We start from the raw sequence: 21,718 nt of genomic DNA on the forward strand, positions 1-21,718 counted from the left end.
CAGCTTACAAAGGTACTGAAAATACTTCACAGGTGCCTCAAAATCCTGCACAGTCACAGAGGATTATCACAAGCAAGATTCAGAGAACATCTCCATAACACAATGGGATGCCAGTCTGTTGGCAACCCATAAACACAAATTGGACCCAAGTGACTTTATGTGTGATGGGGAGTTTTTGTTTTAGTGACAAAAAGGGTATCTCCATGAAGAGATCATCTGGTCTGATCCCTTTGACCTCACTTCGCAGGACCCTTTATGTGACGGTTTATGGACAGAGTGGCTTTCTGTCTGTCAGTAGATGCTAAAGGTGGCGTAGCTCTGATCACTCTGGCAGGTGAAGTAAGCTATCAGCTGGCCATTGCAGATCATCAGAAACAAGCCGCTGCCTGTGGAACAACAAAGATCCAGAGCGTTAAAAAGCCTTGAGCTCAGAAAAGTTGAATGCAATAACTGTTTGTGTTACCTAAAGCCAGCCACCACTGCCACACCATGGGAAACTCCAACATCACTGCAACAAGGAAGCAAAACAAACAGTTTCACAACACATTCAGTGATTGATATATGTATCCGTGTAGATGTATTGTAAGGTTTCTGCTCACCCAGACTGGTGATAATTACATGTAGAAGTGTGACAGTGAGGGCGTAGTCCCAGACCCGCCTCCGCACCACTGCAGCAAACAAAAGGCCACTGCAAAAGTAGGTGAGCTCCAAGGACAGGAGGTTCACTGAGAAGGACCCAACATAGCAAACAAATACAGGAAGTGAAAAAAAACAAAACGTTCATGCGCATCGTTGATTATACTGGCTGCGTTGAGTGTGCTCACCCAAGTATTTGGAGTTGGATTCAGCAGGTCCTGTTTTAAAGTCAAATGGAATCAGTCCATCAAAGTGATCCAACCTGAAAGAGGAGCAGGAAAAGAGAAAACTACTGTCAGCGATCACAAGAAAGTGTGTTAAACTGCTCTGTAAATATATCTCAGCTTCAGGCAACAGAAAAGGGAGTAAGGGAATCTCCAGATAATTCTGCCTATCGGACCAGTGAATAACACAACTACCTGATCTGTATTTCAAGGTGTTATCACAACACAATTTTAGGGACAACGTGAACTAAAAGAATAAAGTTCTTAACAGTCTGTTTTGACTGAGGGCTGCTCTACATAAGGGCCTCATGATGAGGTAAAGACAGAGCACAACCAGTTGCTTACTTTAAAATCATCATCGCATTCACTTGCATTAGATAGTTGCAAATTCTAAACGTTGAGAATGTTCTCATTTATCTATAAGATAATTCTGCAATCATTTTTGATGGTTACAGATATTTATGTCAATTTGAAACTCCATCAGTTGCTCAAAGTTATGATTTCCACATTGGAAGATATTTATTTAGGAGACACCCAGGTATGTAAGAGTGCTATTTACAGGGGGGCAGATAATGATGCTGTGAATTGCCAGTTTACGTGCGCATGCGTGTGGGAGGTTATTACCTGAAGGCACCAAAACATACACTCCCAACCATGTAGAAAATAGAGTAAAATATGACCAGACACAGCAGAAGATTGAAGAGCACGGTCTGTGGGATTGAGACACGAAGAGGAGACAATATTTCACAATACAGCGTGTAATTTGTCTAGTGGGCAACACTGCATATTTTCCACATAACGCAACATTATCAAACACCAACCTGGAGCTGTATTCGCAGCCTGACATATGACAAGCTACCAGGCTGCTCTCTATCTCTGAGCACATCAGGACTGCAATAATATATCTGTGCTTTCGGCTAAATACGGTAAAATGAACACACTCTCCGTGTATTTAATCGCACATGATTTGCCTCCAGTCGACTCCGATTAATAGAGAGCACAGAGACGCCAGATAAGGCGGGGATGTGCAGGCTAAATTAACTGTCCTCTTACCTTCGAGTCGACCGCTTTGCCTTTGAATGCCATCTCATGGTTTTTTTGATGCTATATTACAAAATAACTCTGGCTGCAGCACGATGTAGGCTACTATCCCGTTAATCCCCCCCCCCCCTCATAAACTGAACGTCTTCCGCCATCTAGCGACCAACCCAAGACAAACCCGCGCCGCCGCTTCTACAGCCGATTGAACTCATTTCACCTCCTATCAGGGCGGCCTTTGTTGACTGAAATAAAGACTTATCTCACTGTGTACCTGTTAGCTAGCAACTGAATGCATAGTCATGGATACTTTAGCGATTTGGGGTTTAGACGGCGTGTATTTTCATCAAAACTGTGGCATAAGATATCTAGCCTTATTATACCGGAGAAACCATAGCCGCCTCATGTGTGGGAGGGATTGAATACTGCAGGATAGCTGGAGACAAGGGGGCTGAGAATGAGTATTTGGACCACCAGCGACCCATCTAGTACATAAACCCAAACTACTACAGACCTCAGACAAGGAGGAAGTACTCATAGTAATGTCACGACTGAATTTAATAAATTGGCAGTCACGTTAAAGGCATGCATACATCCAATCGCCTGTAAGTGCTATGAGAGGAGATACCACACAGCGCAATTGTAGGATGTTACATTTCAGCCACAATTTAACCCCATAGTTGTGTTTTCGTGTATCAGACGTGGTGTTGTGTCAGTGTTTGATTAGGCTGTACTCATCATGTGTAATAATATGGCTCGACTTCATGTAACGTTAAAGGATTTTGGTATACCGCATACCCGCCAGCCGACGTAACTGCATGCGTTTCCAAAACTAAATCAATCCAGAGACACTTTGTGTTGCAACGTTATTTGTGTCGTTTTTTTTTTTGTTTGGTTGGGAATGTCACTTCGGGTGATTTTACAGTCCTGAGTGTTTAATCCCACAGTTAGCACAAGCGTGCACAAACTGATGATTGCCTCTGCTCTGAGTGCATTTGCACAAACTGGCTGTTTCTCGGTCGTATTGGGGTTGAAAGTGGGGGGAAAAAACACACAGTTTGACCAGAAGGGAACCAACCGCACCTCAACGTAATGGAAGACACTGCGGTCCTTGCGCTTCATTGATACACACTCGTACTTCTTCAGGGAAATACTTATGAGGGCGAGCAAAGCCAATGGTAACCCATCGGTAGTACTCGTTATACTGGCACCGAGTAGAGTTTTGGGCGTGTTACAAGTGTAAGCAGGTCTGGTATTGACCACCGATAGTAAACTGAACTTTTCCGAGACCCAAAGTTGTCAGGCAGCGCATCTTGCACGCATGCGCATCCTTCTATCCAGCTCTAAATAAGAGTTAAAACAGAAACGAGGTGAGTTCCACATTTTTAAACAATACGGGCGTTAATACTAATTTATTGCCATTAACAGCGGCAAAATTTGAAAAGCCGACATTCGTCTTGCTAATTAGCGCTAGTTGATGTTATTTCCACTCTGATTTAAAACGGCAAGAATAAATCGTTTTTTCAAGTTTCTATTCAAGAAATTAATCAAGCAACAATGTTGAAGCTCGTAACAGTAGCGTCGTGTTATTGCGAGTGTGTGTGATGCTGTGCGAAATATTGACGTTTGCAAAATGCGTTTTCCTGTTGTTATTAACCGGGAAACTTATTTATTACAGATTGTCCTTAGCTGGCTGCATCCAGTCACAATGCTACGGCTAGCTGTCTAGCAACCCTCAGTTCTGTTGAACGGAGTGGAGCTAGCTGACTGTTAGCTTCATGTCAGCGCTAGCTAGCAACCTGGGCTGACATTCCGTGACAAGGGGAAAGTGAAGAAAATAACCCGAGTGAAGAAAAACACTAAGTCAGGAAATTACACCGCAAGCACTTGCTTTTGTTCGACACGTAGCGGCTTTGTATGATTTGTTTAAATTGGTAACTTGAGTAATTTACATAGTTTAAACGTGTTGGTGGCCTCTTCCTATGCTCCGCCATTTTGTATAAGACGAATGCTAATCATGGGCGCTCTTACACTTTATTTATGGCTAGAATAAAACTGAGATATTAAGTGGAAAGTCAAACTTAATCAAGATCTATTAGCATGGGGTGTTGTTTACTTTTCACATGGTTATGACCACTATGCAAACAGAAAATATCACCATAATTCAGTGTTGAACATGCGTCAACAGTAAAACGTTATATCGTAATATTCGTCGGATTAAAACGCTTTTAAGTTTGGCCAGTCAGTGCAGAAAACAGTGTTCTCTTCAAATATGATAAACAAATTACCCCCTCACTTGTTCATAACCAGGCAAACAGACGGTATTAAGAGATACTGTTAAAACAAGGAAAAGATGAACTTCTATGGTTAACTTAAAGTTGAGACATCTGTCCTCATGTTTGTCAATGATCCTGATGAAGGTTCACTCTAACAGGGCCATTTCTGCACGTATTTCCCCGTTAGTTGACCAGCAAAACAATATTATTATTGACTGTTTTGTCTGAAATCGAAGTGCATGGTGTATCCTGCAAGCCAGCACACAGTCGCCATCTAGTGGTGATGCTGGGCAATGCTGTTTACAAGTGCAGGTAGAAACTGCATTTGTCGTTGGGAGCACTTAGGAGGTAAAAGCATGCAGGTGGACTGACGCACAGTCAGTGGACGGAGAACAATGCTGTAATTAAAGTCAGAGATGTGGACTGTACTTTTTTTATTCAACCTTTTCTGTATTTTGAACATGGAACATTTTTGTGTCAGTTGTGGCACTGTCTTCGAGTGACTGTTATTATGTGTTTGCAGGTTGGGGATATCGGAGGAGTGGGAATGACTGACACTCCACCCAGTGATGTCCCCTCTCAGGGAGCTGAGTTTGACATGATGGGTGCTCTGGACTGGAAGGATGGTATTGCGACATTGCCAGGCAGTGACATCAGGGTACGGGAGAGATTTTTGTTCCAGTCCAGGATCATTTCTGGTTGTGCAAGTGTTTGTGTACAGGTCTCTGATTACACATAGATTTGTAGAAGCTGGGCACCCATTGTGTGGGAAATTAAAATCCCTGTATTAATTTTCCAAAAGAAAAATGTATATGTATATGTTTAAGAATATTAACCTTCCAGGGAAAAAGATAAAGAGCTATTAGACACAGGGTATTTCATGTATTTAAAGAATATGACAGTTATTGAGGTTGTCATCTGTTAACTACATTCATTTGGAGACAAGGTGAATCGGGATTGAGGTGGCCACGACCTCAGCTCAGAAGTTTCCTGGGAGAAATCTCGATGAGCAAGTCTGTTGTTTGTCCTGTGTCTTTCAGTTCCGCATGACAGAGTTTGGGACTCTTGAGATTGTCACAGACCTAGAGGTCAAAGGGCAGCAGTCAGAGCCTAACAGTGAGACCTTGGACCCAGCGCAGTCTCACACTCCCACCCCTCCACCAGAGGGCCAATCACAGACTAACACAGCCACTGCTCCAGCCAATCAGAGTCAGCCAGGATCCTCTCAAGCTAAAGGTACGACAGCACACTTTTAACCCTTACAGCCGTGTTATTGTGAAATAAAAACATGCAGTGTTTATGTTTAATGCTTGCTGCGTTTTGAACAGCGAATGTTGTCAGTTTCAGCCCTCCTTTCTGATTTGTCCTCCAGCCCCTGGTCCTGTGCTTCTGTCTTTAGAGGAGGGCCACAGTATGGAGGGCCCCAGTGTGGAGGTCGGTCCCAGTGTTGAAGTTGGCTCTAGTGCAGACACAGGCCCAAATTTGGAGCTGTCAAGGTGCCGGGCCTGCGGTGGCCGTGTTCCCCAGGATGCCCTCTTTCAGGGCAAATTCTGTAGCTCCATTTGTGCCCAGCCCTCCAGTGGCAGGTAAAACCACACACCTGGTGTCCTCTAACACCTCTTTCTTGTCTTTGTTTTGTTTTGTTGTTTCATCACAAGTCAAATCTTTCTTTTCTACAGATCATCTCCAGGAGAAGCAAGGGAGAGTCAAGCAGCTGAGGGTGAGAGGCTGGGCAAACGTGTGCGCAAAAAGAGGAAGATCTATATGGATTCTGGTGATGAAGAGGAAGAAAACCAAGAGGAACCAGAGGTAAGGAGAGTAGACTTAGCATTTTGTCTATGATTTTTTTTCCTTTCAGAGCTACAGCCTATTCTGTTGTTCAGTACTACAGGGTCGTTTTGTGACAAAGTATCTTCTTCTGGATTTTATTTTGTTTGTTTTCACCATTTCTCTCTTCATATTTTAGTTGAGTAAACAGACAAGATGCTTGTGCAGAAAGTTGGCTATTAACATGTTTTTTTAATTTGACCTGTTGTAGGAAAAGACCAAGTCTACCAAAGGCAGAAGAGGTGCCAAAATTGCCAAACTGGGTATGTTAGACTGCTACAAGAAGTATCAGTAGTAGCTTCTGACGCCTCCAAAAAGTTTTAAATGACTGATTTGACTATCCAGATTCGAGGCCTTAAATACAACGAATAACATTTCATGTCCTAAATTCAATTCTTTGGTGCTGTGCTGTTGCTCTTGTGAGAAATGAAACCTCTTGCAGATACACTTGCATGGTACGCTTTAATATTGGAATATATAGCTTGGATGAAAATTTGTCTCATTTTCTAATTAGCCGTATAAAAAGTATTAAAAACATCCTAACTCCAACTTGTGAAACATGGGGGCTCCCTGTGTTGCACCAGAATGAATGAAAGTTTTATTGGCTGTTGATTAGGTTCTCTCAGTGTTATGGGCATGTTTTTCCGTGTCCATGACATACAAATGAATGCAATTTTACATTTTCACAGATAATTATTTTGTTACATGAACTTCCATATCGCGATTTTAAAAAACTGTGACGTAAACTGAATGAATAAAGTTAATCTCAAATTTGGAGGTGTATCTGCATCTGTGTGTTTCTCATGAATGGCATAAGATGGAGATCCTCATGTACCAACTACATAATATCCAGTTTTTTTGTTTGTTTTGTTTTGTTTCGTCTTTTGCCCAACCCTCAGTGACCACCCCAGGCAACAAGAAGCGGGCGTGGAGCTGGCCCGCTTACTTGGAAGAGGAGAGAGCCATCGCTGCTCCTGTAAAACTATTCAAAGAGGTATTATTTTCTGTATGAACTCAGGCCAATTTCATGTTTTGTACTGAAACCAGGTGGTTTTTAAGTATTTGGTCTCGGATAAACCAATCCATGACTGTGCTATGATGTATATTTGTCTTGCAGCACCAGTCATTTCCTCAAAGCAGGAACAGTTTTAAGGTGGGAATGAAACTGGAGGGGCTGGACCCGTCTCACCCGTCTCTCTTCTGTGTACTCACTGTTGCAGAGGTATGCTAATAGTTGTCTGTAGCTTATGTTCAGCAAAGGACCCAGCAGATCTTCATCCCTGATCATAATTAAGAGTGTTACTCATACCTGTGTGCTGTATCTTTGCCTCTTAGATCCAAGGCTATAGGGTAAGGCTCCACTTCGATGGTTACCCAGAGTGCTACGACTTCTGGGCCAACGCCGACTCGTGGGATATGAAACCAGCTGGCTGGTGTGAGAAGAATGGACATAAATTATTGTTGCCTAAAGGTAGGCCACACGAACAAAATGAAACACCTGTCCGCAATTTTTCAAACAGCCTTTCTGATTGCGTTTGTCTTGAAGGTTGTAAGGATGGAGAGTTTAATTGGAGCATGTATGTGAAGAACTGCAGGGGTCAACTGGCCCCAAAACACCTTTTCAAGAGCCTCAACACAGTGAGTAATGAGCACGCATTCAGACGTCATCAACAAGATTTGTCCTGGGGTTGGAATTTTTCTAAGCAGACAGTGTGGGGGTTTAGACATTCAAATGAAAAATATCTATTTAATTAGTCTATTATTGTTTCATATTTTCATCACCGAATTCATTATTCTGTGAGCTGGATGGAAAGATTTGGCTGGCCTGTGGGCTGTGAGTTGACGATCACTGCTCCAGTCTGTAAAGCCATCAAACGCTGTTCCTAAATTCAGTGTATGTGCTAAATCACCATGTTTTGTTTTGGGTTTTTTTTCCATTTTATTTTAGTCTGTGACTCCATCTGGATTTAGAGCAGGGATGAAGCTGGAGGCGGTCGACAGGAAGAACCCGTCGTTGATCTGTGTAGCAACCATCGCTGCTGTTGTCGACAACCGACTGCTCATTCATTTTGACAACTGGGATGACACGTATGATTATTGGTAAGAGGCCGGTTTGAAAAGGTTTTCTTGGACTCCACTGTGAGGACTGCCGTGGCTTCAAATCCAAGTGAAATCCACAGAGGTTACATGTCTGTGTGGTGACTGTGTACTTTAGATGTGGGAAGTTTTGGAAATGAATGTGGAAACAAAACGGCTTGAAAAGTTGGACACGTGCATAACTACAGAGTTAAGGCAGTTAGAAAAATGTTTAAAATTAATTTTTTTTTGTCAAGGTGTGACGCTAGTAGTCCATACATTCATCCTGTGGGGTTCTGTGAAGAGGCTGGGCTAACTCTGACCACTCCAGCTGGTAAGACACAGACCAAGACACATGTGGGTCAGTATCAACTACTTTAATATACTGTAGGGTCCAGTTAAGGCAGAGTCTAACAGTATTGGAAATAAATGTTAACAAAAACATAGATTCTGTTGATAAAGCTCATAAAATTATTGTTTATTTGTGCTATCAGTGTATTGTTCTGTGTTAAGTATTGTACACATTTCTGGTGTTTCTCAAATCTTGTTATGACTGTAAGAAAGAATTACTCAAAATTCTTTTTAAGTAAATGTATTTTTGCACATTAACGGTGAAATGCATGCCACCGTCAGCTGTAGAGTTGATCCACAGGTTATGCATCAACAGATTGTTAGTGTGTGTGTGTGTGTGTCTGCAGTGACTGATGGATCAAATGAGTCTCTATTCCCTCTCCTCAGAATACAAGCAACCCAAAAGTTTCTCATGGGAGAAGTACCTGGAAGAGACGGGGACTCAGGCTGCTCCTGCTCGGGCTTTCAAACCGGTACAGTTTGCTCACACATACACACACACACACAAGTACACAAAGCTTTATGTTATGTACAATATGTGGCCATGTGATTTTAGTTCTGCCCTGTGTTTTCAGCGACCTCCACATGGCTTCCAGATTGGGATGAAAATGGAAGCTGTCGATAAGAGGAACCCCATGCTCATCCGTGTTGCGACTATAGCAGACACAGAGGACCACCGACTAAAGGTACAAGATGTCTCCTCATGAAGATGTGCTCTGACTTGCTCTGTGCGATGCTCCACTCTAATTCCCCACCACCCACCTCTAATCTAGATTCATTTTGACGGCTGGAGTTCAGAGTACAACTACTGGGTGGAGACCGACTGCCCTGATCTGCACCCAGTAGGGTGGTGTCAGAAAACTGGACACCCGCTTCAGTACCCTAATGGTGAGACACACTCTTGCTGATTTTCCTGCCTGATATTCAGTGAGGTCACTCAAGACTTTTTTTAGGAAAAGGATTATGGTTTCAAAGAAAATCATAACATCTTGTATTTGGGGGTAATATTGGTTTTACCCAGTTGACTAAGGTGAGCCTGAGGATATTACAAGCATGTGTGCATGAACGGTGTTCATTTCTACTCATAAAATATTTTCATTAGCTTGATGACATTCTTACTCATAGCGTAGTAGAGGTAGTAGTAGTATATTTATCTGTTTCCACTAAAGAATTTATTCTCTTATTGAACAGTCATCTTGAGTGTCACTACGTCTGACTTATACAGAGCATGAACATATTATTTAAAATTGTAAAGCTATTTGTGTTTCTGTGCATGGTGCAGCAATCTTATCTTTAATATTATTAAGAAAATCATCATCATCATCCCTCTAAGTTAAGTTTTGACGAGCAGCCATGTGGAGAACTGAAAAGTGGGGTATCAGGCCGGAGGAAAGGTTACGGCAAAACGGTTCGCCATTAAGAATTTAAAAATGGCCTTAATATTGGCGTAGGAAAAAACATTCATCTATCACCCCTTCATTTGTCCACATACGATCCCAATGCCTGTCGAAACAAGCCTGGAAAGGATGCAGAAATGTAATTTCAACAGACAAGTAGGTTTGTCTCTGCCTTGATTTGACTCCTGGATAATGGTGGTAGGAGGAATCTGTAATGAATGGAAATGGAAATGTTCTTGCAGTTGTTTGCATAGTTTTAGTAACACTCTAATGTGAATGTGAATGTGTGTGTGTGTGTGTGTGTGTGTTTCAGGCTCCAGTGATTTATTAGCTGCCCCAGGACAAGGATGTCCTACCCCAGGATGCAATGGGGTTGGCCACATCAGAGGACCTCGTTATGGGACCCACTACACGTCAGTAGCATCTACTCAGTTTGTTGTGCTTTCTGTTTTTCTTCTCTTTTTTTTTCTTCTTCTGTTGAAATCTTATTGTCATATGATACATCTGTGTTTATTTTTCTAAATCTCTCTCACTTATATATTTTATGTTCTTCTATTTTCTTATCTGTCTAAACCTCACTTCTGGTGTCTTCTCCGTCTTTGCTGCATTCTGTCATTGTTGCTCTAACAGCACATTATCAGTTTTTTTTATCAATGTTTGGTCAGTGTGTGTTTAAGGAGAAGAAAGACTCTCAGTGTTCTTAAATGTCATTTTTACTTGTGTGGGCTGCCGGCAGAGTAAATGTGTTTTATGTGTGGGAGTTTTAGCTACTTTTCCTTCCTATTTGTTGTTGTAACCTCTTAAATTTCAGAGAGACAAAAGTAAAAAAGAAAAAAAAACAAAACAAAGTGAATTTCTGTCTTCATTCCCAGTGTTTTGAAATGGCAGTTTCAGTTTCGGGTAAAGTTTGCCTGTTTGTGTGTGTGCAGTCAGGTGAGCTGTCCCTACTCAGAGGTGAATCTGAACAAGGAGGGCTTGCTGCCAGATCGCCTCAGTGGGGAACGACCACTCGCCCTCAGTGGACCTCATCCTCGTGGGCGACGTCCCGATCCGCACACCAACACTACAACACAGACCTCCTCGACACCAGACCAGCAGGAAGGAGCAGAAGACTCCCAGAGCAGGTTCGCTGCTGAGCACGTGCAAGGCTGTCATAAACCGCATGAGCACACTTTGAAAGCCACTAACACTCCCAAGAGCACTACTATCAGTGTTTCGCATGCATCTCTATCTCCAGTGTCTGTACTTAAGAGTGGGTTGACTGTGTTGCTAGGAAACCGGTGACAGTGGAAGCCGAACGCTCAGGACGCAACAGCCAATCAGAGCCACCAGGTGGGGGCAGTGAGCAGGGCCACAATGGAACGAGGCCTAAACGGTACAGTAATGATACCGTCACACCAAGCTGTGCGACTGAACCTCACTAGAGATCTCATATTAAGTAACTTAATTAAATAACTTCTAACTTATTCTTTTCTATAGGACTGCTCCAGTTCCCAGATACCTGAAAATGCACTACGTTAAGGAGGAGAGTGGTGATAGTAAAGGTGTGTCTGACTATAAAATGAGGCAAGATAAAGCATGTAAATCACTACCTCCGTGGTCCTGAATGCTGATTCCTCTTCCCTCCCCACAGCCTCTCCAGACACCATCTCTCTCCAGCAAGCCCTCCACGAGTCCGTGTTTTCCCCCAGCATCTCTGCGTCTCCCCCCCATCGGGTGGCCCTCTGCTGGGACAAACATTGCCAGCTGCTGCCTGAGGTCCTGGGGCTGACTGCCAAGAGAGTGGCCTCTTGGAGTGCTGAGGAGGTCAGACATACTTGCAAACTCGCACTGCAGCAACACATGAAAAAGCAGGCATACTCCTCATTCACTCATCCCTCATGCACGCATCTTGTTGTTGACAGTCAGCTTTTCTGGTTGAACGGGTGCTCTTTTTCTGCCTGTCGGTTCATCAAGGGCACTTTGATTAGCAGATAAGCGTTAAATTGATTGAAACATCCTGCATTAGACAGCCTTGTCTGTAGCTTTTTGCTGTAATTTGTTCGTCTTTGTTCATCAGGTGGCCACTTTTGTCAAAGGACTCCCAGGATGTAAAGAACATGCTGCTACATTTAAAACAGAGGTAAGCACTTCAGTGTGAACCAGGACTTCAGCTGATTAGCACTCACCAAGTCTTAACTTATAACTAATGATTACTTAAATAATGACTACTAAAGATTCGTTTTTGAATGCTTGACCATTTTGTCTTGAAAGTGATGTTCTTGAAGTGTCCTCAAATTCTGCATTTTTCAACCATTTACTGCAGAAGAAACCCGCATAACTTTTTTCTAGTGTAGTGGATCTGTGCTTGAGCTTGAAAGCCGATACAAAATGCAGACACACACAAGTAGCAGTGTTACACGAGTAGTGACGCAATCAGTGTTTTTGTTTTGCTTCAGCTAAAAAGAAGCATCACTTAAAAGGATCTTTGTTTTTCTGTGATGTTGAGCAAAGAGTTTTCTTTTTTTGTTTTTTTTACCATAGCAAATAGATGGCGAGGCCTTCCTGCTGCTCACCCAAGCGGACATCGTCAAGATCCTGTCAATCAAATTAGGACCCGCCCTGAAGATCTACAACTCCATCCTCATGCTGAAGAACGCTGACGAAGAATAAGACCTGAATCACTCGCTCTGTACCGGTACCCTCTGCTCTGGTTTTATCAACACTCAGCTAAACACATTTGATAACGTCTGTCCAGCTCTGTGACGGTGCAGCTACATGAGAGAAACAAGTGGAAGCCATCATCTTTAAAAATGTCTTTAAACATCTCTCCCGTCTCCTCCCTTCCTCTCTCCATGATGGACCGTACTGATCAGCCCTGAGGGAGAGTTTTACGTGATACCATGAGGATTCCTCGATTTATATCGTGTTTGTTTACTGAATCATTAAAAAAAAAAAAAAAAGAAACTTCAATGCTTCTTAACATTGTACAGTTTAGGAATTGGATTTAGTGTCAAGATTCTGTTGCATTTCCCGTTTTATTTGAACTTTAATGGTGCTTGAGCTTGGAGCAGAAGGAACAAGCGTTTTTGAGATTTGTTGCTTTTTACTTGGCAACAGGTCTTTTTTTTTTTTTAATTAAGCTGCAAATACAATCGTGAGGTGTTGAGTACCTTTTAAATGTGAAACCCAGTGGAGCAGAAGCACTATGTAGTTCAGCCTTTTTCCTCTAGATGGAGAAAGTGGGCCACTCGGCAGGCCCAAAGGCAAGAGAGTTTGTTTAAATTGGAGTTGGCTGAAGCTTTGATTGGGTGGGGGAGGGCGGGTGGGGTGGTTAAAACTTTGTGTGTTTGTGTGTGCGCAAATGTGACTAAGTGTGTTTGAGAAATGAGGATATCATTTCCCACCAGCCCGTGTGTGTTGATTTTCTGGTCAGAGGATTGTTATGTGACAGAGCTAAGGGCTAAATGTAAAATCAAGGAAACTTGCAGTCTTTTAAAGTGGAACGAGACAGTGAACCGGCTCTGTTCTTCTATATCTGCATTTTTTGGGGAGACGGCACATGAATATGAATGTTTAAAAAAAAAAACAGCTTTCGGTTGTTTTGTTGATATCTTGATATCTTGTTTGGTTTAAATAATCTCCGTCATTCACACTGTAAATAGTATACAGCTACAACTGGACTGTCCTCGAGTTTATTCCTGCTTGGTTATGCAAAGGCTTGACATCTGTCCTCGGGGACGGACAATGTGACAGCGAACTGAAAAACACGAGCCTCAATTCATACATAGATTTTGAGAAAAATAAACATTGTGTCTTTGTAAATCAGCGTGTACTTCAACAAGTTGGAATGTGTACATCAGCAACTGTTTATATGCAAACAGCTTTTATTTATGTATTCTAATTTAAGGGGTAATGGTACGCTGTTATGGCTCTGAGGTAACTGTGGCTGTTTGATGGAATGGGTGGAAATAAATGAGATGCACACAGCCTGCTGTCCTCATTTGACCTCAGTCATTTCACTCCACACACACACACACACACAGATAATATAAAACTGTGTTTTTTGTCTGTACATTTTATGTGTTATTTACACAGTTTAAAACATATTTACCCAATTACCAGTAAGTACTTCTGAGATACAGTAGTTTAACAAAAACACAGATCTACTAGCTTTTCCTGAAACTTTCAATTGCATCATGAACTTCAACGTAATTTGTTCAGACTTCTTGAAGACCGATTAGACTCTGTTGGTTTTGAAGTACATTTATTTGCATTTTGAATTGCAGTGGAGTAGAAGTATAGAGTAAAATAGACAGGCTAAAATAAAGCGAAACATTTCACTTTGTGCTGCAGTTATCTGACAGGGTTACTCATTGTTTATCAAATGAACATTTTACTTAAAGAAAACACGATAAGCCTATAAAACGCAATGCACTATCAAAGATTGCCGGTTGTTCTCAGCCTTTGTGGCTTGTGATCACGGGCAACAAAACAGTGTTTAGTTGAGGCTCCCTGTCAGTTTCAGTTTCAGATGTGTATACAAGTGAACAGTTGGAAAAGAGAGATTCAGATGGTTTCAATTAAATAACTGTTTGGGAGCCCAAAGAGGTAAAACGAGCCAATATTTCACTAAAGCAAGGAAAGATTAGAGAAAAGTTCAAAAATTAAACAGAAATTGATGTAGTAGAACTTAGTTTTTCCTTCTTTCTATCCCGTCAGTCACCTCATGACCCTTTAGAGGACCTCACAGGTGACCACAAGACTAAACCACCTAACTATACATGAAGTCGATCCACCTCAACCAGCAACAACTGTAAAACGCTCCATACTCACTGATGCAGCAGTTATTAACAATCTAATAACGTCATTATAAGGACACAACAACAGAACGAGTACTTTACTACTACTTTGTTTGTTGTTTAAATACTTTTCTGTGTAGTTCTTTCATCACTGGTAGTTTGATGAAATGATCCTACTACTTTTATTTCTGTTCATCAGCAGATGGAGATCGCACAGCTTTCATGAAAACTGAGCTGCTGACGTGAGCTCAGCAGCTGTTCTTATGGCAGCAGTAGCACCGTTAGCACATCTTGTTTTGTTTTACTTGTAATGAAAGTATACGTTTAACACATTTTGGTTCGTTTTTCCTGTGGCTCCATGCAGTCATTGGCTTCCATTCATTGCTGCAGGTTGTGGAAATCGGGCTGCAGACTGTCAAAGCATGTTTGGTAATCCATCGCAATCAACGCCAAGTCTGTGTTACTGTCAAGGTTACATTACAATTATGATGTAACTCAACAACAGACATTTCAAATCAATCAGCACTAAATGTCCCCTGCTAGACTGAGACCGAGATCAACTTTTCTGTAAAAGAATACTCACGTGTTGATGTGTGCTTGAAATTTTGCATTGCTCTCAGTTGTTAAATCCACAGGATGTGGAAGTGTTCTCGACTTAAGACTTCAAACTTATTAAAAAATGATTCAGCAAATCAAAGATTTTTTTTTTAATCATTCTAAAACTTGAAAACAATAAATATTGATTTTTTTAGTCTCAGAAATACTATGGTGGAGAATTAACAGTAGCTCACTGTATAGTAGTGTCTATAAGACAGAGCACCTGTGCAGTCATCTAACTATTTAGTTGTATTTTCTCTTCAAATGAATAGCTCTAAACTTTAAAATGAGGCTATTTAAAGTGATATTTTTAAATACATGACCCACATACAAATAGGCAAAACTCACCCACAAACTAGTATGCAACCCTTGCTAAACCTGCCCTCTAAGCTAGTGGTTCTCAAACTTTTTCATGTCAAAACCCCCCAGCTGACATAAAGTATACCACAGACCCTCCATTTGATAAACCTTGGTCCCAGGGTCCCCGTCCCAGGGTCCCCGTCCCAGGGTCCCCGTCCCAGGGTCTGATTGTTTTTTTTTTTTTTTACAGTGTATGAAACCTGTAACCAAAATGCTCTGTTCTGCCATTGTAATCCTTATTGCCATTGCACTAAGCAACGAGCTGAAACCCAAACGCTGAATGGAGTAAGGTGACCCATATCTGGCACACACACTGTATGCACCTGTTGCCAGAGATAATCATGAACACAAGCTTAATGAGCACCCTGTTCAATGCACAACTTAAAAGAGCACTTCACTGGTTCAGCATTACACTCATGTCACACTGTCAGACTCAGTCTGAAGTAGACCTGGATACAATGGTGCTGTTAAGCCTTGGAAACAAGGCTGCAAACAAGATCAATAATGACTTTTTATTATGAATTTTATGTGTCTTCTATTTGTAAATATATATATATGTATGTATATATGAACCTGAATCCAGTGACATCACTTGAGGCAATTTTTCACACTTCACGCAGCTCCCTCTGGAACCACAAAATTATTATTCTGCCAAGAACTGTGAAAAGATTTTAATGCAGAAAATCGGTGCAGTTTCAAGAAAACTGCAAAAACAAACAAACAAACAAAAAAAATCACTGAACTGCTAATTGATTTTCATACCACAAGCTTTAAGAATTGCCTGCCTGGAACAGAAAGAAATCCAAACATCTATAACTACAAACGCGCTAGAGAAGAACTAGTCAGTGAAAATGTAAAATATGCAGGAATTGCAGTTAAGAAGCATTAAATTTTTATTTATTTATTTATTTTAACTTGTATGCATTTACATTTTTTATGTTTCTGGTGGGGGCAGGTTGTTGCCCCTTCGGTACTGCATTACCACTTGATGACTGGTGATCACTAAGAATAACTGGGCTCACCGTGGGACTGGCCTGGACCAGCCACAGATTCCCACGACCCCTCCTCTACACACACACACACACACACACACACACATAGGCAAATCAAAACACTGGCTGCAGAGGCGCACAAGCAGCGAGGAGACGCAGGGGAGCGGAGGCACAGCAGCTTTGCACCACTTTTAGTAAGACTCTTATTTAGTGTAAAAGCTTCATTTGGAGCTCCGCGGCACCCGGCTGCCTCGCACTGTGAAGCCAAACATGAAGAGAAAGCGTATTAATCTGAGGAGGATTTAGCTGAAAGTCCGGAATCACCCGCAAATCAAAGTGGTGGCGAAGACACGCGGAGGAGTGGGAGGAATAACGCAACTCAGAGTTATTTATTTGGATAATGCCGAGGAGCCAGTTTCTGCTTCGGATTTACGCCCAAAACAAGGCAAGTAGCCCGTCCGATCTGATTTTATCCTGACTGTGTTAAAGTAGCCGGACAGCCAACTGCAGTGAATTACTGAAATCGGCAACAGTGCAGTCGAGCACCGTGAATAAAAAAACGCAACATTAACGATGCATGCGTAAGAGCACTTATGAAACAAGACCTGCTAGGCAATTTATCATCTTCGTTTGCGTCCTGTTGAATCACCCGTTGCATTCACTTGCCTCGGGGGAAATTATATCATGAGTTCGGTCGGAGCAAGTGCCGTGATAACGTGACTCTGTTTTCATGACTGCGGTGGAGCTTGTCAAGTGAAATCACAAGGTCCTGCAAGGGGGTCAGTCGTTTTTATTCCCATGATGATGATGAGTGAGTGTTTCAACAACAGTTCAGTGCGGGTTCAGAGAGGCTGCTGCAGGGTTGAGTGGAGAGTGGAGAGTCCCTGCGTGGCTCCACAGAGACACCGGAGGAGCTGCAGAAGAGTCGGCATCTCATTAACTCAGCCACATGTCTTATTAAAGCAGCTATTTCCTGTTGAGTGCAATGCAGAGTAAAAAAACCCTCCCTCCAGCACACCCAGAGCTCCCCCTCTGATGTTGCACGCAACACCTTTTTGCTTAATTCTTGTGTTTCTGCTCTTTGCTCTTTCTGCCTCTCTCTGTTCAGTCTGAAGCCAGAGGATGACAGCAACCAGCCCTGCCTGCAGCCCCGCTTCCTCCCACTCTACCCAGTCATCACGCGTTTGCCTCCCAGAATGCCACAGACACTTCAGGAAAGGCAGTGCTCTCCAAACCAAACTGCACCTGCGCTCTGCCCCAGGTGTGTGGTTAATGCTGGGCGTAGTGGTGGTTTTGGTGGGGATGGGTGTTGCTGTGGCGGGCTACGTATCCGCAGCACCGAAGCCTGTGGGCGGCCGAGGCAGCACACATGTTGACAGGATGAAGCTGGCCGGACCCGTGGTCATGGGAGTGGGTTTGTTCATCTTCATCTGCGCCGCCACGCTGCTGTACGAGAACCGGGACCTGGAGGTCCTCAGACGAGACACACCTGACGACCTTGAGGATCTGAAAGGAGGAAGCGGCTGGGAGGACTCGCAGGAGCAGCCCAGCTTCAGCTGTCAGGAGCAGTGGGAATGTAAAGACGGAGAGCAGGGATGCTGGGCCACTTCGGCCCACACACTCCCCCTCTCAAACCAGAACTGTGCTCCTCCTCCTCTTCCTCTTCCTTCTCCTCGCAGGGACAGACACAGCGTCAGCAGTAGACCATCACCAGTGCCTCCCTCGGATGCAGGAGGTGGAGATAAAGATGAGCCTAAGGAGGAGGACAAGGAGGGAAGATCAACCCTGCTGGCCCGAGTTCTGCACCACCAGGAGCCGACTCCTCAGCCTCCCTCCCCCTGCCCGTCCATTTCGCATTCCTCCGTCTACTCAGACTCTTGCAACTCTAGCGAAGTCAACTTCAACATAAGGACAGTCTCTCCCCTGCCACCTCAACAATGAACCCCCCCCCCCCCCAGGCCGGTTCACCCTCGACTGTCTCATAAAATATGCATGATGAGATACATTTGAACGTTTCACGTGCAGACGCACTCTAAAGAGTATGCATTCCTCAATAAACAGATGAAATGTTTGTTGGTATGTTTTAGTGCCTCCGAGTGGCGCAGTGGCTCTGAGTCACTGTCTGTGAAGGGTGTTTTTGTCCTACATCGCTCTCTGACTCACCCGCGTTTGAAAGATTGAAGCTATGCTGTTTGATGTCAACTCACCAACTTGTTGTCTTTGAACTCACCCATGCCCCGAATCCCAAAAGCCACTGCTTCTTTTACCATATTAGGACGTAAGGAGGACTGCTGAAAACTTCTTGGGGTGCCATAATGGGAGAAGGACACACTCACTCTCTCTCTTCCACTTTCCCTCTCTCTCTCTCTCTCAGTAACACACACGCACACACATCCTCTCCACAGAGACCCACAGCAGATATGTTTCCTTGCTGGAGAGGTTTGGTTAAGAGGATGAGCCAGATCCAGATTAGGCCTCAAATGAGTCTTTATCTAATCTTACACATAGTGCAATCTACTCTTTATCAGAGGAAATTCTGTCTCGGTGTAAACAACACAAGCACCTAAGGCCACACTCCACTCACTCGCCACCTACAGTCACGCTATAAATACCAGCTGGTGTTCTGTACAAATGTAAGAGAGGACTATTTTTTTTTTTCAAAACTGTAATTCAAATTTTTTTCTTAAATTCACAGTGTCAGATGCTCAGTTTTCTCCCTTTTCTCAAGTGCGGTAAGGTGAGATCTTAAAGAATTTCAGTCAGATGGTGGATACAAAGAAAAGAGCAAAGACTCTGGCGAGGCTGTTATGAGTTATTCCTGACGCAGCTTAACTGAGAAAAGCGGTCCTGTGAGTCGCGTAACTGGAGCCTCGCTCTCCCACCATGCCGACCTTTCATCTCCTCTCACTTCATCATTTGATTCCTACGCTTTATTCAAATACTCCTCATCCTCCGTCTCAATCCTTGTCTCCTGCAAAACAGCCAAAATAGAGAAAACAGAGCAAAACAATGTAGAGTAAAACATTATCGGTTCCAATTAAGCGTGTTTGAACAGGCGGAGAGCTAAGGGGGTAGGATTTTAATTATCGCCAGCATTTTCTCCTCCAGCCTCTAATTACACAGGGGATCAGTCTGAAGGTTTTTATAGGTGCTTTAGGACCGCAGAGTATTTCCTTGTTGTTTGGGCCCATGCTGGGATCCTGCTATCCAGATGAGACTGAGACTGAAGTGTACAGTAATTTGCAGCCACATATTTCACTCACTGAAAACAGCACCCATCTCTCACTCACATATACACGCACGCACTCAGCACAGGGTTTTGTGTAGGTTCGGTATGCTGTTTTAAGATGCTGGATGTATCTTTAAGCAGCAGGGATGAGATGGTGAGATGTGCCTGAATCTTGCAGCGAGCTGCAAGCAGCCTCCTTCTCGCTCAGAAAGGCAGCTCTCTTCACACTCTGACACATACATGAGTCCTTCTCGGTGTGAGATGCTCTGATGTGTTTACATTTAGAGGGGAAGATGCTGGATTGTAGAGCTGCAGCCTAAAATTGTTTTCATTAATCTGTAGCTTAGGTTGCCAGTTTATTGAGTACAAGTAAACCAAACTAATGCAGTCTTAATACAGCAGTCCTGCAATAATATCTGACCTCATGAAGGTTATAATGTTTTAGAGGTGTTTTTCAACATTGTGTTTGTTTTGGAGGGTGAACTGGGAAGTGCTGTTTAATTGTACTTTGTCCATCTCATTAAATGAGGTCAGGCTAAAAAATGCAAACCCCACTGTTTGTATTATGCAATACAGTTCAACTGCACCATGCGGCTACCTCCTGCAAAATATGACAAAGTTGTCAAAAAAAACTAAAAAATGCCATCATCAGTATTTAAATTGCGTCAAAGTGTTTATTCTTTCCAAACAACACTCCAAAACTCAAAGATACTGAGTTTAATCTCAGACAAGACAAAGGAAAGCAAGACATTTTCAGATCTGACAAGCTGAAACCAGCAAATGCATGACTGAAGTGATTAACTAAGTTTCAGTTTCAGCTCTGCTAGTAGCAGGAATAACTTTGTCCATCTCTTCATACATGTGTTGCATATCAATGTGGCTATCACAGCAGTTTGTGAAACAGCAACAAAATGTGATCAATCAGTGACTTTGTGTAGACAAGCATGAATTGTCAGTTGTCTTCATAACAGCATGACAGAGTTAAAAATGGAAAATTCATGTCCGTGTACGCAAATCCTAAAGATATTGTAAATATTGCCAGTATTTCATGGACTGATTCTTAATTATAATCTTGAATCACAACCTTCCCTTGACCTTTTCCAAAGTGAATCCTCTAGACGACAGCTCATGACAGATTCGTGAATACATTTCCTAACATTAACCAAAGCGCTTTTTGATTCCGCATGCTTCATGAATGTAGCTTCATTCAGTCAAAGAAATGTGGCGCAGGCACAAAAGACAGTCGTGGAGCTGACATCCAGGTACACAAATTGTATGGATTACATTAGGTGGCTGCTGGACAAACTGCCGTGATACTTTGTAATGTGTTATGTGCTGTTACATAATTCAGCAACAGAAGTTTTTTGCTGCATTGAGAATATAACTGAATCACATTCCCTCCTCTGTGAGATTAGTGTGTGTGTGTGTGTGTGTGTGTGTGTGTTGATACATATCTGAGCAGACACAGGAGGCTGTAAGCTGCTTAACCATGCGCTGACTCAGGACACATGCAATTTCTGTTTTCCTTAAGAGAGAGAAGAGCTACGATCAACATTTTTTGATATAAAAAGATGCGAGCGACTAAGGATCAACCAGCCAGAAGATGCCATTTTAAAAAACATTGGGCTTTTTTTTTTTTATTTGTTTGTTTTTTTTTAAATGAAAGACTTCACCAGTAACAGCAGGAAAAAGGGATTCGGTTAAGACATCTTTGTAATAAATGAGAAGCATGAGCTAGATGGAAAAATGCTTCCTCCCATTTTTGTCTACATCTGGTATTCACTATTTCATCAAAGCAGAGGGATGAGTTACCAGCTTGGTTTTATTTGTAAAATTCTCACTGTGTCCTCTGTTAAAAATGCTAATAAACCAAATGACATTTTCCAACATGTAAGGAGGCATAAAATCCTTCTGGTTACCAAACTCCAGATTTC

At 42.6% G+C, this 21,718-nt stretch overlaps 3 protein-coding genes across 6 annotated transcripts; 2 read left to right on the plus strand and 1 right to left on the minus strand.

Moving 5' to 3' along the window:
- Window positions 1-39: 39 nt before the first annotated feature.
- On the minus strand, window positions 40-2,255 carry LOC124064930 (transmembrane protein 244-like). Of its 2 annotated transcripts, none has more exons than XM_046399837.1 (6): window positions 1,914-2,255; window positions 1,485-1,570; window positions 825-898; window positions 600-725; window positions 464-508; window positions 40-386 (listed from the first exon to the last, which is right to left on the minus strand). In XM_046399837.1, exons 1-6 carry the CDS (start codon window positions 1,944-1,946, stop codon window positions 292-294), a joined length of 459 nt encoding a protein of 152 aa, XP_046255793.1. In that variant the 5' UTR covers window positions 1,947-2,255; the 3' UTR covers window positions 40-291. The 2 variants fall into 2 exon arrangements, with proteins under 2 accessions (XP_046255793.1, XP_046255794.1); XM_046399838.1 differs by lacking the exon at window positions 1,914-2,255 and adding an exon at window positions 1,682-1,895.
- A 625-nt stretch (window positions 2,256-2,880) lies between these two features.
- On the plus strand, window positions 2,881-13,796 carry l3mbtl1b (L3MBTL histone methyl-lysine binding protein 1b). 3 transcript variants are annotated; one of them, XM_046399833.1, is made up of 22 exons: window positions 2,881-3,268; window positions 4,698-4,832; window positions 5,215-5,410; window positions 5,547-5,760; window positions 5,854-5,983; window positions 6,213-6,264; window positions 6,901-6,995; window positions 7,119-7,223; window positions 7,337-7,472; window positions 7,548-7,639; window positions 7,950-8,101; window positions 8,335-8,438; window positions 8,816-8,901; window positions 9,004-9,114; window positions 9,202-9,316; window positions 10,139-10,238; window positions 10,755-10,949; window positions 11,099-11,200; window positions 11,305-11,369; window positions 11,459-11,631; window positions 11,885-11,947; window positions 12,349-13,796. In XM_046399833.1, exons 2-22 carry the CDS (start codon window positions 4,722-4,724, stop codon window positions 12,475-12,477), a joined length of 2,526 nt encoding a protein of 841 aa, XP_046255789.1. In that variant the 5' UTR covers window positions 2,881-3,268; window positions 4,698-4,721; the 3' UTR covers window positions 12,478-13,796. The 3 variants fall into 3 exon arrangements, with proteins under 3 accessions (XP_046255789.1, XP_046255791.1, XP_046255790.1); XM_046399835.1 differs by having other exon boundaries at window positions 2,882-3,268; window positions 8,335-8,411; XM_046399834.1 differs by lacking the exon at window positions 2,881-3,268 and adding an exon at window positions 3,308-3,761.
- Window positions 13,797-16,661: 2,865 nt separating this feature from the next.
- LOC124064177 (transmembrane protein 200B) lies at window positions 16,662-21,666 on the plus strand. The gene is made up of 2 exons (XM_046398393.1): window positions 16,662-17,000; window positions 17,664-21,666. Exon 2 carries the CDS (start codon window positions 17,678-17,680, stop codon window positions 18,494-18,496), a length of 819 nt encoding a protein of 272 aa, XP_046254349.1. The 5' UTR covers window positions 16,662-17,000; window positions 17,664-17,677; the 3' UTR covers window positions 18,497-21,666.
- The last annotated feature ends 52 nt before the right edge of the window (window positions 21,667-21,718 follow it).

This window comes from Scatophagus argus, chromosome 9, assembly GCF_020382885.2.
Source record: "Scatophagus argus isolate fScaArg1 chromosome 9, fScaArg1.pri, whole genome shotgun sequence".
NCBI lineage: Eukaryota > Metazoa > Chordata > Actinopteri > Scatophagidae > Scatophagus > Scatophagus argus.